The 18282-nt window shown below is 43.3% G+C and overlaps 1 protein-coding gene across 1 annotated transcript; it reads left to right on the top strand.

The window, feature by feature from the left end:
• Window positions 1–6357: 6357 nt before the first annotated feature.
• Window positions 6358–17748, top strand: LOC117839899 (kinesin-like protein KIN-7D, chloroplastic). The gene is made up of 23 exons (XM_034720334.2): window positions 6358–6802; window positions 6908–7005; window positions 7979–8068; window positions 8382–8434; window positions 8878–8943; window positions 9049–9102; window positions 9258–9317; window positions 10411–10489; window positions 11679–11746; window positions 11937–11999; window positions 12165–12269; window positions 12776–12880; window positions 12955–13062; window positions 13174–13320; window positions 13556–13738; window positions 13899–14054; window positions 14238–14456; window positions 14893–15033; window positions 15113–15238; window positions 15327–15377; window positions 15820–15867; window positions 15953–16153; window positions 16782–17748. The coding sequence occupies exons 1-23, from the start codon at window positions 6546–6548 to the stop codon at window positions 17298–17300; spliced, it is 2997 nt and encodes a 998-aa protein (XP_034576225.1). The 5' UTR covers window positions 6358–6545; the 3' UTR covers window positions 17301–17748.
• Window positions 17749–18282: the final 534 nt, after the last annotated feature.

The following is an 18282-nucleotide window of genomic DNA, read 5'->3' as shown; positions in this document are numbered from 1 at the left end:
TCTCTCTTGATAAGTGTCTCTGATCTCCTTTTGCATGCATGCTGTGCATGGCACGCTCTTTTAAGGACGACGTGATAATGGGAGCCTGCAGTAGAGTCAGATGATCAGTTGTAAAGGGCGCGTAGTACCCTCGCCCGCAGAATGCATGCTTCTTCTCTGATTTCTGAGGTGTCGTGGTGTAACAGAGTGTGTTGACCGAAAGGTTCTGTCCGCCCCGGCCCTTTGACGTCAACTCTCAGTCGAGAAACTATCTTCGCAAACTGCTTGCAGGCACGACGATGCGAAAAAGGAGGCAGGAAGATTGACATTGAGTTGCACGTATTATAACTTAGGCATCTTCCATCATTATTGAAGCTAGGTTCATGAACGACGCCTCAGATATGTTGTCTTTTTTAAAAAAACGTCCTCAGATATGTTGTCGACGACCTCAGGGGGCATGCAGGACCTCCTAGCTAGGAGCCCAGCTAGTTCGAAGCAGGGTTTCGTTGTTTGTGAGTGAGGGAGTGATTGACATGTGACAAGAAGCGAATCTACTAACCAGCAGTCTTGGCTGCACTTGATGTCGCCAAGAGACCGCCGAGCTTGTATAACTGTATCGGTACGACCACTCTGGCACGGGAAACAATCCTGCACGAGTCAGAGTGACGCTTTACTGTCGCACCGCACAGGGCAAGCAGTGAACTGGCGATGCCTAGCTAGCATCTCCAAAAATTTTTCCTGTGGCTCGAATCGTTTGGACGATGCTGGCGTCTTCCACTCCAGTTCTGAATCTCTTCCATAGTTCCATTTGCATAAATAAACTAAATAAAAGTATAAAACGGGCGCAAATTTCTTGCATTTGTTTTTTGCAAATAATCTTCTAGGCTCAAAATGTGTGCCTTCGGCTCGCGGTCATTTGCTCAAGGGACGCAGGCCCATAAATCAATCGGTCCAGCCAGCAGGAAATACAAGCACAACAAGAAAGGGCCAATTCCGGGCCACTCTATACCTTATTTGGGCCGGGCCCACACTATTCCTGCCGAGCCAAACAATTCATACTCCCTCCCAGTCCCCACCAGGTCCAGGTCTTTGTAAAACAAAAAAAAAAAGTTCTCCGGGTCGCGACTCGTGAGCTCAAGCAGCAGCAGCTCACAAGCCGATGAACCGCTGAAGCCTTTAGGCATGTACGTACACCAGTGCAGATAGCTGCTGTTTGCGAGTACTTACCACCTCGAGACAACAAAATAGACAGTTTATAGTTATTTATTTATATACCATCTGTATTTAATTTATACATAAACACAGAAATCATGATGATCAAACATATACCATCTTTGTATACCATATTGTTTCTTGTTTGAGACCATTGCATTTAGGAGAATATAATCCTATTAGAGGGACTGTATTGTACATTTTCATTTAATTTCAGACCTTCTTGCATGTCTAAAGGATCTCTTTGTGATTTGTTTCTCTACTGAGGGACACATTAAAGGTACAAGATCCTTATCTGAACTTCTGAACTACCCCTCTCGCACGTTGACTCTCGTATCTCCTCTCTCTCTCTCTCTCTCTCTCTCTCTCTCTCTCTCTCTCTCTCTCTCAGTCCCATCTCTCGATCCATTCAGGGCGCAGAGGCCGGCGGCAGGCGTGATGTCCGGCAGCCGGTGCGGCTCGGCACGGGGCACGGGTAGCGCAGTGCGGGCGGTGTCCGGCGGCTCGGCACGAGGAGCGTGCCGCGGCAGCTCGGCGCGGGCGACAGACGGCGGCGCGGAGCAGGTGACCGCCGGCCTGCAGCGCGGTGTGGCCGGCGCAAGCACAAACCAGGTTTGCTCACCATTGCTGATCTTTTTTCCCGGCAAAAGAACAGCAGATCAGCGCTGTCATCAAACAAACCGCACGCGCCCGCACCGGATCGGCCGGCGCGGTCGTCGGGAGAAGTCGACCGATACAACGCGTCGGCGCCTTCTCGGAGCACAGAGCACGGGCCGTGGCCGTCGTCTCACGAGGGGACGGCTCGCATCTCTCTTCATTGAATACTGTACACGTCGGATGCTTTTTGTGTGGCGCTACAAAGACGGGTGTCGTCTCTCTGTTGTACGTGCCCTTAGACGTCACGAAACCGGAAAGCTTGGTGTTTGGCATCGAAGGCACGGCGACCAGGGTCCCGGCAGGACGCTACGTTTTTCTCTTGTCCCGGCCGCGTGCACCTGACTCCCATACGATCCAGCGACTCGCGCGCACGAATCGCTCGAGAAGAAGGTTGCAAGGTCCAGCGTACCTTTCGCCGAGTCGCGCTCGCCACCGACCTGCTTATAATTAGTTAATTCGTACCTACACGGGCTAGGGTCGTCGACTTTTGGTGGGATCGCACGCACTCTTCATTCCGACGGGTATCGCGTGCACATCAGCTTACGAGACCGTGACCGGAGCCAGATCGCTCGGTTATATTGGCCCTTGCCGGCGGCACGTACAAGCCATGCGCTGCTTCCAGAAGTCTGAGGCGTTCGCGTTCGCAGCCAGATACTCCACGAAGAATGTGAGCTCGAGTCGATCCAGACCGTCCTGGAGTTCGATCGGGCGCTTGGCTCAGAGATTTGCTCAAATCGAATGCACGTTCACGTCTCCACCTCTCGGATCTAGATGGTGACGAAACACTAGCAGATCTCAAGTCCCGTTCCATCATAAAGTGATTGGGCAGGTCACCTTGCCCTGCTGGGACCTCAATTATGTCGGTTGAGATATGTTGAACCATCTCTATTTGGCCTGGCTAATCGTAGCGACTACTGTTCTGACGAAGCCCTTTTAATCACGATAGCATATGGGCAGGTGATACAGCTACCATGGCAGGACACTTTAAAAAGAGGAAAATCAGAAGTGAGAGACTGAGAGTGTGAGACTGGGAGTAAACAAAACAAGGTTGACTGCTGACTAGTCGCCGCCTCTTTTGGCGTTGCACGCGACGAAGTGTCCCAGTCAGGTAGATTTTGTTTGGCACGTTGTCTTTTACGTAATCAATCAGGCGTCTAGTTCATTGTAGGTATGACTATGAATAAGTAACTCCTGAACTTCCACTACTCAAAGGAAGAAATCGACAGTCGAAGGCCTGTCCTGAACTCACCCCCGCTTCCGATCATCCAATGCCTGCGCTTGCAGAGTAGCAGCATAGCCCGGAAAAGCGTGCAATACCCCAAGCCTAGTGTATAGGCCACGTCAGTGGAGTATAGAACAGGCTATTCACGATTGTCTAGCACTAGCACGATGCTCGCTGGTCCACCTGAAAAGTGAAATTCATGGAATCTATGCAAAAGTGCACGCCCTAGGCCGCCACCTTCACCCATTTCCATCAACGACAATCACAATCCCCTCTCATGCTAGTGCTACAGGCCTACAGCTAAGAACGATTGCACCTTCAGATCTCTATCCTCTCGGAGCTGGAAGAAGGGGTGTTTGTTTCTTCGGTTCCTCCTAAAATTTTTGTCATTTCGATTGTTTAGATACTAATTAGAAGTATTAAATATAGACTAATTACAATACCAATTACATAGATGGAGACTAATCTATTAGAGACGAATCTATTAAGCCTAATTAGTACATGATTTGATAATGTGATGCTACAGTAAACACGTGCTAATGATGGATTAATTAGGCTTAATAGATTCGTCTCTAATAGATTCGTCTCGTGAATTAACCTCCATCCGTGCAATTAGTTTTATAATTAGCTCATGTTTAATCCTCCTAATTAGCTTCCGAATATTCGATGTGACGTGAATTTTAGTCCGGACTAAAGATACAAGCACCTCCGAAGATGATGAATCTGGCAAATCCCATCAACTCCCATTCGAGCATAAGTTGATTAGGCGGGTGGGTCACCTACTGCTCACCTTGCCCGGTCGCCTCAAATTCCAGTTGGTGAACGTATTGGCCTACTGGGGGTGACACTGTGGCTCGGCTAATAATCGGAGAAATTATTGTCCTGCTGAAACGCTGGCTTGCATCACGATAGCAGATGGGCAGGTGTTCGATAATTTCACGTAGCCTTGCAGGACGATGTTTGTTGGTTGGGAGTGAGATCAGTAGCAGACAGTCGAGGTCGAGGATGACTGGTCACCGCCTCACGGGACCAACCCTTTACTTTTGCATCACCTTTTTTCGGCATTGCACGCGACGTAGCGTCCCCATCAGGTAGATTGTGTTTGGCACATTATTTGTTAGTATCATCGGTTGGGCGTCTAGCTCATTAGATATGACTACGAATAAAAGAACTCAGGTACTTCTACTCAAAAAAAGACATCAATAATTGGAGGTCCGTGTCCTTGTACTGAAGTCACTCTGCTTTGCATTGCAACGCCTGGGCTTGCAGAGCCCGGAGTACAGCCCAGAAAAGCGTTCAATAATCCAATCCAAGTATAGGCCACAATCTTGTCACTAGAACGGTGGAATACAGCACAGGCAATTGTCTAGTGCTCCTACCTACGATGCTCACTGGTCCACCTGGACATCATGGAAACTATGTGAAGTGCACGTCTTAGTCCGCCACGTCCACTCATTCCACCAACTAGAATCCATCCATGGATATCTAAACAGGAGCCAGAGCGAAAATGGGGGGAGATGGCACTAAAAGCAGCTTTGACTTTAACAGCTTGTTTTTTTTACACATGGCACACACGATCTGTATATGGCTGTCGCAGTAAACACTCACGGGCTTTGCCAACACCCAAGGCTTGGAGCCATGTGCCGAGCAACTAAACTACTAAAACCTCTGGCCGTTCGAATTGGCGTTTTAGCCTTTGTCCACTAGCCCACTAGTGTAAACGGCCAAATGCATGTGGCGCGGTTCATGTCCACACGCAGCTGAGCTGACCTTCACTTGGCACTACACCCCGACACTGGCCAGCCCACAAACCACAGCGCCAGGCAGCGAAGCACGATTGCACGAAGCACCTGCATAACCCGCAAACAACGACGTCCATCCAAGGTGAGTTCGCTACAGGCTACAGCCTCTAGAGTCTAGACGCAACCCAACTCATTACTCCCGGGGAGTTCTGCGCGCCGTTGGCACTTGGCATGCGCGCACGCACCACGGCGGCACGGCACCAGTCACGAGTGCTAGTGCGCTGCCGCCGTATGGACGCATGGTTCGGCTCGATCGTTTGGCCCTTGGCGGGCGCGCGGTCCCGGCGACGGGGAAGGAAACGGCCGAGGCCCTTCGCTGTTGGAAAACGACCGGGGCGCGCGGATTCCGCAGCCGGGCGCGCCCGCCGCGGCGGTCGCTTCCTCCGCCGGGCCGTGCTGTCGCTGGCACGGATTCGGTCTCGCTCGGCATGTTCCGGCGCCCCGTCCGGCCCCGGTCCGTCGCGGACGGAGCACGGCGACGCTGATCGCGACGGGAGATCGATCGGTAGCGCCTGGCGACGCCGAACTGACCTGTCGCACATGCGTCGCGCCCTGTGGAGACTTGCTCTGGTAAAACTTCGTTGTTCGTTCGATGGGCTTCCGTTGGTGTCTCCGTTTTCACAGACCGGAAGCTCGCATCTGTTAATAATTGCTAGCGTGGAAACAAAAAAAAAAGGGAGATGCATTTAGTTGTTTGCATGTTGCTGGTCTGGTCTGGTCACTGGTCAGTGGCTCAGCGGTCAGCGCGCCCGTGCTTCATTCAATGGGCGGTTCATGCAAAGTCATACTACTCGCAAGCAATATTATTTTACGGACGTGTCAGCGTGTCAGAAGGTCTTACGAATCACTGGAACACTCATTCTTCCTCCATTGATGATCAAACTAAAACAAAGGTGCATTGTTCGTTCCGAGCGACTATTATTCTCCACTGAACTTGCTACCGGTGCTTGTTAATTACCAGCAGTACGGCTGACTGATAATCAAAACGTTCGGTTGCACAGTGCTGCAGCAACCAGCGTTCAGGCTATGTAGCGGCTGCTGCATGCCGGTGCTGTTTCATACCCTGCTTGCGCTGCAACCTAACACAGCCGAGCGGCTTGCTTGTGCAGCTGCAGCAGCCGAAAGTAGCGCAGCCGAGCAAGCCAACTAGACTATCTTAAATTCGATCAATTTGCGCACCCTTTAAAGCTCCAAAACAATCGATAATTTCTTCCTGTGCCCGCAAGCAAAACTACCCTACACAAACAGTTGGACACCATCCCAATCCGGCAGCCAATCGCAATTCGCAAGACTCCCCCATCAACTTTGTCGAGTCAACACCTACTAAACCATTGTGTTGACCTGTCAGCGTCGGGGCCCGCCCGGCAGCGTCGCCGCCAGGCTTGCGCCCACACCCCGTCCCGCTCCCTCCGCTACCCAGTTGGCGAACGGAAAAAAAAATTGTGGGGTTGGTCTCGCTTTCTTTTCTTCCACAACATCATCTTGCAGCGGCGGCAACCCCCGCATCGCTTCCGACGGAAGCAAAAAAGGGGAAGCCATCCGAAAGGGGGAGCCGCCCCACGAGTGAGCCGACCCAACCGGAAAGGGGGGAAAAGCCCTAGAAGAAACCCGCGTAAAGCGACCGGATCCAATGGCGGGTGCCTCGTGCTGCTAGATCTCGCACCCTGCCGGCAATGGCGACGCGGCCGGCGTCGCGGCAGCGGAAGGCGGGGTCCGCATCGGCGGCGGCGGCGGCGAAGGGCTCGCATCAGCAGCAGCAGCAGCCGCAGCCGGGCTCGCCGACGTCGACAACCACAACGACCACGTCATCGTCGCGTCTCACACCGGAGCTCTCGCTCGACGGGCCCGCGTCCCCGCTGTTCGCCGGGTTGGACGAGGACCCGGCGCCCAAGGAGAATGTCACCGTCACTGTCCGCTTCCGCCCGCTCAGGTTCAGTTCGCTTTGGCTTCTGGAGTGGCAGTCCGTTTGGTTGCGGTTGGATTGGGGGAATGTAGACTGATTTAGTGATTTCGGTATTGTGTCTCGCTTGTGAAGCCCGCGGGAGATTCGGCAGGGGGAGGAGGTCGCGTGGTATGCGGATGGTGACACGGTCGTGCGGAGCGAGCAGAACCCCAACGTCGCCTATGCTTATGGTATGTGTGCAGTTTTGGTGTGGCATTTGTGGTTGCTGTGGCACTTCACTACTTCGTAGTCATTGGCTTCATAGCTTCATATCTGCCATATGCGATACGCCTTTCCATATTATCAGTTTTCCAATCAGGCAGGAGAAACTTAGGTGATTCAGCACATTCGTAGGTAAACACTGAGAATAGCCTGTCCTTGAATAGCGCAAACTTGTACCCTCGAATAGCTTGCCACATCCATTGGGAGACTTGGGCTTTGTGACAATTTGTGGCTATGCATGAGAAATGATTGTCTCGAAATTCACACTTATGCTAACTTTTCCTACGGTGTTGGTAGAATGACTGTTTTACATCAGATCATCAATTCAAAAGGAATTTGTGTTGTGATATGGTAGTTTTGTCATCCAATTCATCGGGGATGAATTTCGTGCACAGGATGTGGCTCCTGTGCTTTATCATAATCCATATGCTGGGTGACTGGTTCATAATGTGTGGTTCTATACAGGCTAACGTAAAATAGTCTTCCAATGGCAGTCCATCTTGTTTCATCCATATTTGAATGTATCTTTATGTTCTCACTTACCTTTTAGCTACTGAGGCCCCTCAGTGCTACTTAATTATCTCACTGTAGTCTCCAAAAACAATTTAAATGGACAGTGTCACATGAGTACAAGGAATTCCAATTTACTAAATATTTTTCTTTACACTATTCTCCCTGTTTGCGGGAGTCAAATTTGCTATTTCCAGGTTTGGGTACAAAATTACTTGTTCCAAACAAAGAAACTTTGTAGTACTGGTGTCACATGTCTCCTGTTATATAATAAGTCATTTAAGATAATCATGTTGCAGAGTTGCATGTAGTAGCAAGTGCAAATTATTATTTTGGCAAGTTCTGGGTAAATAGGCAGATTTCTTAAGCTACCAATTTGCAATTCTCTTAAACTCTAATTGTGAACACAGGCTAACACCGTTTATTATCCAGATCGAGTTTTTGCACCAACTACTACTACCCGTCATGTATATGATGTTGCCGCTCAACATGTTGTTAGTGGTTCCATGGAGGGAGTAAATGGTAAATGATCTCCTGTTTTAGTGATTATGCTTTCTCCAGTATTTTATGACTTAGATCATTGCAGCATATTGCTTTCTCTTTTTTTAATATTATCTTAAAATATAAAAACAAGCAAGTTTCTATTTACAGAATGTCATGTTACTATGAGCTATGTTCTATATATCATAACACTATTACAGTTCGGTTGCATACAATATTAAACCTTGGCCACGTTCATCGGTTGAATGCAATAATGGATCCTGTGTTTCATTGCATGCATGTATATTTGATTCTTTAAAGTTAACTCGGATAAACTTCTTCAATACTGTTGCAGGTACAATATTTGCATATGGTGTTACAAGCAGTGGGAAGACCCACACGATGCATGTGAGAGAACTACAAGCTTTTTCATATAATTGCTTTTGTCTTAAACATTAGCTACCTCATTCTTAGTTTATCACTGACTCTGTGTACAAGAATTCTGAAAAAAAATGTGGGTTGCTAAAATATGATTGCAGATTGTAGTGTAGGTTTTCTTTTCTGATGCAGTTATCTAAGGTTTATGTATCCCTATACCAAGTCTGCCATCCCCATAAAAAGGAGAGGAAATGAAATTGCTTCACTCGCTAAACTGCTATCATGCATGGGCATAAACAACTTTCATTTCTATTTTGAAGCATATGATGTGCAAATTGCAACTTACTGTTTCATGACAGCATCTATATTCCCTTTCTTATAATTTACTAGACCAATATTGTACAACATTCATTAGTTTCTTCACATTTCAAAATGCTTATTAGTATCTTGATATACTTGTTCTTTTGATTCAGGGAGACCAAAGATCCCCAGGGATTATACCTTTGGCTGTCAAAGATGCATTTAGCATTATACAAGAGGTACTCTTTAAATACAAGCCTTCTTGTATCATGATATGATGAAATATGCATAGAGATGATGCAGCCAAACCTCTATACTTATCACTGCTTTGTTTCTCTTTGTAGACACCGAATCGTGAGTTTCTCCTACGTGTGTCGTACTTGGAAATTTATAATGAGGTTTGTCTATGTAATCATTTTTGTTATCATCATAATATTTTTAATTTGAGGTACTTCTGCTTGTTCTATAAATGTCTCTCGATCAGTGTTTGTTCTACAAAATGAATTGTAATTCTCGATTATACTGTTCTGATCCAGGGCTCATTGGTTTGTAGGTTGTCCATGATCTACTAAATCCTGCTGGTCAGAATTTGCGAATTAGAGAGGATCCTCAGGTGCTATTATATCCACTCTTCATCCATATAACTCTTCTTTCTACAAACTGGCTAAGTTTTCAAGCTACTAAGAAACCAATGATTTCCCTGGTGTATTAATACTGCACCTTTTTCCGAAAATTTAATACCAAGATGATAGTGCCATTCAAAGGTTCATAGTTGCTTGTTCCCATTCATAATGTCTTTCAACATATACTGAATACTGATAACATGTATTTGGTAGGGTCTTAAAATTGGTACCTGTATTAGGTTAATGTTAGAGTACACTCTTCTGTGGAAGTCAGGAACAGGAGTCCTTGAGGGTTGAAATATAATATTTTATGAGGAGTTTCAACTGGTAGAATAATTAAAATCCACTCCTAAACCTGCTAGCATTTAGTATGGATGCAATTTATTGTTTTATGAAGAGTTTCAACTGGTAGAATAATTAAAATCCACTCCTAAATCTGCTAGCATTTAGTATGGATGCAATTTATTGTTTTTCTTTTATGACAAGAAGGTGACATAGAAGCTAAAAGGTAAGTTCTTTGGGATGGCGATTAAACCTATGATGTTGTTTGATGCAAAATGTTGGCCTACTAAAAGGCAACTTGTTTGATAGTTAAGTGTCGCAGAAATGCATAAGTTGAATTGCATTTGTGGTCACTGGTCATACAAAAACGGACCGGGTCTTGATAGGCTTGGGTTAATACCAATTGAAGAAATGCTTGTCCAACATTGGTTGAGATGGTTTGGACATGTCCAACAGAGACTCCCCACCCCCACCCCCACCCCCAGAAGCACATGTGCATAGCTGAATCCTAAGGTGGGACAATAATGTAAGGAGAGATAGGGGTTGGCCGAACTTGACATGGGACTTGAAAGTTTGGTATGCAGAGATTTTGTCCTTGGATAGGAGCGCGTCAATATCAGCTATTCACTTGCCTGAACCATGAACGGACTATAGATACCCTAATAGTATCACTATTGTTGATGCTTTATATCTTTATATATTTTCCTTTTCTCTTTCTTTTCCCTTTTTTGTTGGTGTTGTTGTAATGTATTATTTTGTACAGTTTTCTGATGGTTTCTTGATCTGCATTAACATTCTCAGGGAACGTTTGTTGAGGGTATCAAGGAAGAAGTTGTATTGTCTCCTGCACATGCACTGTCCCTTATTGCAGCTGGAGAAGGTGATTTCCAACATCTTTACATGATGATTCTGTTTGAGAATGATCTTCACGATAGATCTAAACTTTCATGTGAAAAGTAGTGTTATAGCATGACATTGAACTAGATTTAGGGGAAATTTCTTTTCATGTTCCTGAAAAAAATGCTCTTGTAGAGCTCTGAAGCTGATTAAAAATATCTTCCTAAAGACTATAAAGGTCAAAAGTTGATATGCCACTTCATAGTGTAACAAATGAGTGGAATGTTACTCTAAAAGAACCTCTTGGCTGCCATTGCAAAAAAAAAAAATTATTGAGAAAATGCTTCTAAGAAAATTTATTGAGAAAATGCTTCTAAGAGGAAATACTTCACATGCAACTAATTTGTACAGCTCTTTTACAACCAGGTGTTTGGTCCCTTTTTTGATGATTGAGTCACCTTCCAACTGATTAGCCATTTGATTTCCTGGTTGTGGAGTTGTACAAATAGGTTATACAAATAGCAACACTCCTGGTTATAAGATTTTTAAACAGTGACCACTGACCAGGTTTGCAGTGGGTTAGGTCTGTCAAGCCTTTCCTGCTCGTGTTCCATCCACCTTCCTATATCAATCTACTTCATCAGACACCTCCTTAAACAAAAAATAAAACCCTGCTGTTATGGGCTAAATTGGAATTGGGTCACAGGGAGTAGGAGTTTAACCGCCGTAGTGGCTAGGTGGCCTGCCATGTTGAAGGTGATGTGGGTGTGGGCAGTGTCACTGTCACAAGAAGATGGATCACTCGCGCTGTTGCTTGTTTGAATGGATACAGTGCTATCCCTCTTATAGGGATGATTTGACTTGATTCATAAGGAACTATAAGTTTCTACTTTCTACCTTAAGTAGGAAACCCAGATGAGTGCCTCCTAAAAGGAGGTGTTTCCGAGGTCTCCCCACACTCTTGGTGACTCCAAGAAAGAGAGAAAACACCTCTAAAATAAGGTAGTTACCCCCTAATACATCGAATAAATCTAAAAATAAATAATTCTGCAACTCCTTATCCAATACACTTCCAAGTTTGAACTAACTCATAACCTTCGAAAAATGATGCTATCTAAGGCTGCACATGCAGTGCCCATAGTTCTTTGTTTACTATTTTGTTCCACTGGGTTTTATTTTTTGTTGATCAACATATTTAAGACATACTAATTACTGTGTCCATTTGATTGCAGAGCATAGACATGTTGGATCCACCAACTTCAATCTACTAAGTAGCAGAAGTCATACTATTTTCACACTGGTAATGAGGTGTAACAATTCCATGTAGAGTACATATGTATCTATCTGCTATTTGAAGAACAATGGAGCACTAATATTTGGTTTTACATTGGCATATGCAAGCCATTAACTGTATCTGAAAAACATACTTAAATTGGAAGAGCTGTTGATGCTAGGGATGAACTTTTATTTCTCCTCTCATTATATGACAGACAATAGAGAGCAGCCCTTGTGGTGAGTCTAATGAAGGGGAAGCTGTCACCTTCTCACAGCTGGTGGGTTTTTCTCCTGCTACTTATTAGTTGTAGAATTACCACCTTAGCACTTAGTTAAATGTACTAGTGCGATATTTATGCATTTTCTTTTGTTTTGCATCCAACATCTCTTGGCCTGACAGCCAGAGCATAAATTGATTCTTTAGTTGTGTCACTCAATTGCAGAACCTCATCGATCTGGCAGGTTCGGAGAGCTCAAGGGCGGAAACAACTGGAGTACGGCGGAAGGAAGGATCTTATATCAACAAAAGCTTGCTAACTCTTGGAACGGTAGGACTTACTACTAAAACAGATAATTTTGGTTGTTTGTCATTGTATTTTGACACCCAAGCATCCGCGTACTCATGTTTTATCCATTCTAAACATGCTCCAACATGACACGTGTTGATTCACTTGATTTTTCATGAGTACTACACTGTTGGATGATTTAAAATGTATACATCATAGTGTGTTAGATTGTTGATCAATGGAGTCCATCTGAAAATGTTTACATCATTTGGATGTGTGGCACAGTTTATTTACTTTACTACACGTAATGTCCTATGCTGACCTCATTGTTTCAGTAAATCACATTTTTATGTGGTAAATATTAGGTCATGCGAAAATGCTTTTTAAATTAAGTTTGATAAAAGAATATTGCCATTTGCCCTTTTATCCCCTTTACTTTCAAAAATCTAGTTAAGCAATGCTTTTATTTTGCGTGTCAGCTCTGTGTGAATATATGCTGCGTGCCTGATATCTCGAATTAGAAATGAGCCCATGTTTCCCCATGTCAGGTGATATCAAAGCTGACTGATGGAAAGGCTACACATATTCCGTATCGAGATTCAAAATTAACACGACTACTTCAGTCGTCCCTCAGTGGTCAAGGGCGTGTTTCTGTAAGTTGCTCATTGCATGCTGGGAGCTACTTGTTATGTTATCAGAATTTCTCCTAACTTTTTTTCTTTTGCAGCTAATTTGCACAGTGACACCAGCATCAAGTAATTCTGAAGAGACCCATAATACACTAAAATTTGCCCACCGTGCGAAACGTATTGAGATCCAAGCATCACAGAACAAAGTAGGCCTGACATTCACGTAACAGTAATTTTTAGTCTGTGTTTTGTCCCTGGTATATATGAAATGAGTTATTTCTAATATATGCTTCTGGTTTTGTCTTTATGTTTTGCAGATTATAGATGAGAAATCTTTAATAAAGAAGTATCAAACTGAGATTCGCAGATTAAAGGAAGAGCTAGAGCAGCTGAAAATGGGTATTATTACTGGCACACCCTCAAAAGATACTGGGGAAGATAATATCATCCTTTGGAAACAAAAGGTGCTATTTTGTGACATTATGTTGGACATAATATTTTCTTTCTTTTGGAAATGTCACTAAATATCTTGTACGATTAACTGGAGTGGTTTTAGTGATTTTTTTATCAGCTACCCTTATGCCTTCTTTTAAGTGTGCTTTAGATTTAGTATAGGTTATGTATATTATGTAATGCCACATATTTGTTTTGCTGGGTGTGTCCTCTGTCCTAATTATTGTTTTTCCAACATATGAAAAGTTAGAAGATGGTAACGTCAAGCTGCAGTCTAGGCTGGAACAAGAGGAGGAAGCTAAAGCTGCTTTACTTGCAAGGATACAGCGTTTAACAAAACTTATACTGGTTTCTACTAAAGCGACCCAGACTTCTAGATTTTCTCCACATCCTGGACCAAGACGAAGACATTCTTTTGGTGAAGAGGAGGTCTGGCTATATATGCTTATGAAATTATTACATTGGGGGCACTCAACTAACTTATATATTCATTTTATTGCCCATGCCTCTTTGGAAAAATTGGAGGAATCCCTTATCAGTGTATCTGTAAAAACATGGAGTTGCTAAAGTTTGCCTGCTAATACTGCAGCTGGCGTATCTTCCATACAGAAGACGAGATATAATGATGGATAATGAAAGCAATGAATTGCTTCTTCCTGTTGAAGGGTTTGGTGTATCACTTGAAGATTCTTCAAAGGAGGAAAAAAAGAATAGGAAAGGACTTCTAAACTGGTTCAAACTCCGGGTATGCCAGCTTTGCAGTACATTTCATCTTGGACTTAAAATGTTTGCATGCCAATACTGCATTGACTTAATTTTTTTGGCTACTCTTTTACAACTTTTCAAGTGGAATACCAAAGAGATTGAATGTTGAATCCTGGTGTCAAATTAAAGAAATAATCAATTGATGTGCTATATTGATTTCCAGAAACGTGATGGAGCTTCTATTCTGACAAGTTCAGAAGGTGATAAGTCCAGTTTGACTAAATCAACCGCTCCTTCAACACCTATTGGGGAAAGTGTCAATTTTCGTGTAGAACCAAGAATTTCAAATTCTTTGGCTGGTGAGAATGTATCAGCTGACCTGTTTATCATTGGCCATGGGGAATTTCCTTCTGGAAGCATTCATGGTGAAGAAATTGCTTTGGTACGTTTCTCTTTTTGATTAAGACACATATTATCAGACGGTACATAGCAGTTCCAGAATAAGAATTGCTGCTACACAAGTCAGTTTGCAGAAGAAAAAGATGTTCAGAAGTACATTGTTGTTGAGAGGCCAATTCTGGCAGCCTCTCAATTACTGTTATATATGTAGGATATATTTGTCTGGACGATAATTTTACTACCATAGTAGTCGTTGTTTGTTCATTGCTATCAGCAGAACCTAGTCTTTGTAGGTACTGCACTGTCTAGGTGTTTAGAAGATGCATGTAAGTTAAAAAAATGATTTTATTCTTTTTTGACAACGTTGTGATAGTGTCCCCTTGTTCAGGATCCAATGGCATCAGAGATGTATGCATTTTTTTATTTTTGTGTCAAGAGATTCGATTGCTGACATGCTGTTATATGTGATGTGGTACCAGACCAGTGGAAAAACGATGGACCATGTTGATTTACTGAGAGAGCAGTTGAAGATTTTGTCAGGGGAGGTAGCACTTCAGACTAGTGTTCTTAAGCGCCTTACAGAGGAAGCCGGAAGAAGCCCACTGAGTGAGAACATTCAGGTACTCCCTTACCTAATGTTCATTGTTGTGCTTTTACAAGCTTTCGAGGATATTAACCTTTTACCTTTTGGTATCAAAGATGGAAATGAAGAAGATCAGTGATGAAATTAAGGGGAAGAAGCGGCAAATAGCATCTTTGGAAAGGGAAATAGCTCATGCAACATTGGGAAGTCAAGGAAAGGCTGACAAGTTAGAACTTTCACCGGTAATGTTCTATATTTGTTTTGGTTTCATGCTATCTCTTTGCTGAGCATTTATGTTTAACAATTCGATGGTTCTTACTGATTTCGCAGTCTTATCCTGAATTACTTGAGCAGCTCAATGAGAAATCTTTCGAACTTGAGGTATATAGACTCTGCCTTGCTCAACTAATTTTGGACTGTCTTGTCTCCCTGTCACTGGAAATTGGGGTGCATTAGTTCACAAGCAGAAAAGAAATACCAATCACCTTTTTTTAGAGATAGATGACATACCACAAGCATTTTAAGATTTTTAAAGAAATTTCATCACTAAGTTTCATGCTTGCGTATCTGACATTTCATAGACACAAGACACCAAAATTGTTTCAATTACAGCCCCCCTTCTCAAAATCGGAAATTAGTATGCCTTTCAAATGGATTTAATTTTGAGTTCGATCAACCACTTATTCATTGTTAAATGGTTTCATTTAACTGTATAAAATATATGATTGTTTAGTGCATTTTTAATGACCACGGTAATCGTATTATATTTCATGGTCTTTTCATTCATTGGTGTTTGGTTATCATTTAATATTTCTTATCGCAGGTGAAGGCTGCAGATAATAGAGTAATACAAGATCAGCTAAATGAGAAGGTTAGAAGCATGGGATATTTTTAGGTGAATGGTGAAATGATGTACGATGCATTTATGACACTTTTTTATTTATTTCTGTTATCAGATAAATGAATGCATGGGATTACAAGCTGAAGTTACTCATCTCAAAGAACAGCTGTCCCAAGCTCTTGAAGCTAAGGATTTGCTGTCAAATAGCATGGTACAGAATAATAGAGTAGTTAACCATGAAGTTGAACGCCATGCTGATCAAGAAAGTGCTGTTCCAAGAGAGGTTTCTTCCGAACTGCTACAAAAACAGCAGCAGGTTTGCTTTCTTTGCTCTAGCTTCCACTTTCTTTATAATTGCTTTCTGTGTTCCAAGAGAGGTATCTTTTGAACTACTAAAAAAACAGTAGCAGGGATTGTAGCTGTTTGCTAAACAAATAACAACCTACCTTGCAATTAGCCTTTGTGTTAGTGCTTGGGATGTATTAATGGCTTCACTGACACTCATTTTTCAAAGTATACACGTAAGGATTATTAATCATAAATGCTAACAAGCACTGACTGACTATTCAAACTTCCATGAATGCTGCTGTTAACAAGCGACTGTGTAGAAAATAGTTGGACTATGTAAACAAAAGCTAACTCATTTTCACTGAAAATTTCTGCTGTCTTGTATTCTGTGGTGATGATGGTATTTGAGGCGAATGAATTTATTTAAATAGACTGTCTTTCATCCACATTTTGTGGTTGTACACTTCGTTGCAATTGCAACCATTACCATGTTTCAAACATAGATTATCGAAAACATTCTTTGGTGTTATTACTTGAGATGTTCAAATAGGCTAATAATTTTTGAGATTTACATTCTTTATTACAGCGCTACCATATAGTGTTATTATTCTTACTTTTGATTACCTTTTCCAATTTTTTGGCATTATGATCATCAGTCAATTGAGATTGATGAACTGAAGCAAAAGGTGTCTGAACTCATTGAAATCAAAGCTCAACTTGAGGATCGCAATCAAAAGCTACTGGAGGAAAGTACTTATGCAAAAGGCTTGGCTTCAGCTGCAGGCGTCGAATTGAAAGCATTGTCAGAAGAAGTGACCAAGCTGATGAACCAAAATGAGAAGCTTGCGACTGAGTTGGCATCACTGAGAAGTCCAACTCCACGCAGAGTTACCAATGGACCAAGAGGTGGTAGGAGGGAAAGCATGAGCAGACGACACGAGCCAGCTAGCAGAAGAGACACCAATGCAAGCCATGAAAGAGAAAAAGCTCTAGAGAATATGCTTATGGAGAAGGAACAAAAAGAAGCAGAGCTCCAAAGGAAAGTCGAGGAGTCAAAGCAGAAGGAAGCCTTCCTGGAAAGTGAGCTCGCCAACATGTGGGTTCTAGTAGCGAAACTGAAGAAGTCTCAGGGTTATGAACACGAGGATTCGGAAGCCAAACATGATGTCTCGTGACCTTGTAAGTTAATCATGAAAAGTCTGCCTGGCTTGGGTGTGGGTTTTCTGTATGTATGTAAGTTGCTAGTATCGGTTTTTCTGTTTGTTAGTGTGAATTAGCCTCTCATTCTGTATATTCTCCGCGTGATCAAATATGCCAGTAGTGCCTTGCCTGACTCGTGTGCCTAGAGATTTCTGTTGATGCTACAGCGGCATTTTGGGTTCTTCAGGCACATAACCCGGCATTGCAGGAACATTGAACAGATGTCTGGAAATCTGACGAGTTTCTGATGCCCATTCAAAATATCTAACCTGTATTAGTTCTACTCATCCTGCTCTTAATATTGAAAGGATATCAAATGTGAATATATCCTTAAAGAGTGAATTCCATTGTATTACCACACTTGTTCTGACAACATCTTCAATAATATACATTGCATGGTTGCCTGCCCTTAGTTTTGACAAATGTTATCTGTTTCATCATACAGCTATGCGTGTTTCTTTTTTCACTTCTGATGTGATGATGCAATGCTATGGTATGAGGCTATGATGCTGCATGCTGGGCCTCGACTAGCCCCTATCCCTGAGTCCACGGTTCTTGCAGCTCGGCAGCTCGCCATGACTCTTTGGGTTTCTGTCAGTCAACTCCAAAAGATGCATGACTATATGATTGGGGATTTACCGGTTGCATTGTCAAGACCACAGACGGGAGACATAAAGCGAAAGTAGGTGGTGGGAAATGCAAAGGCAAAGCGTGTTTCGAAAAAATTCTGTGGGTTAAAAATTAAGGTGACGTCTGGTAGAGCTCCAACGCCTTCTAAAATAGCTTCGGCCCTAGCTCTTTTGGTGGAGTGATTTCTTTAGTGGAGTTGAAGCCGTTTTGGAAAACATTTGGTAAAATGGCTTCTCAATGATAATATGGGTAATTTTATCATCAATTAATACTTGGAGAGAGAGGAGAAGTCAGTGAAGCTATTTTTTTCTCCTCCTTTTTATCAGT

Source organism: Setaria viridis, chromosome 1, assembly GCF_005286985.2.
Source record: "Setaria viridis chromosome 1, Setaria_viridis_v4.0, whole genome shotgun sequence".
Classification (NCBI taxonomy): domain Eukaryota; kingdom Viridiplantae; phylum Streptophyta; class Magnoliopsida; order Poales; family Poaceae; genus Setaria; species Setaria viridis.
The sequence above is the reverse complement of the archived record's forward strand: the minus strand, read 5'-3'. Positions and strand labels throughout refer to the sequence as shown.

Coding starts and splice junctions, on each gene's coding strand:
- LOC117839899 (XM_034720334.2), top strand. CDS start 6,546: ATGGCGACGCGGCCGGCGTCGCGGCAGCGGAAGGCGGGGTCCGCATCG. Junction 12,270..12,775: donor GCTTGCTAACTCTTGGAACG/GTAGGACTTACT, acceptor TCCCCATGTCAG/GTGATATCAAAGCTGACTGA. Junction 13,739..13,898: donor ATTCTTTTGGTGAAGAGGAG/GTCTGGCTATAT, acceptor CTAATACTGCAG/CTGGCGTATCTTCCATACAG.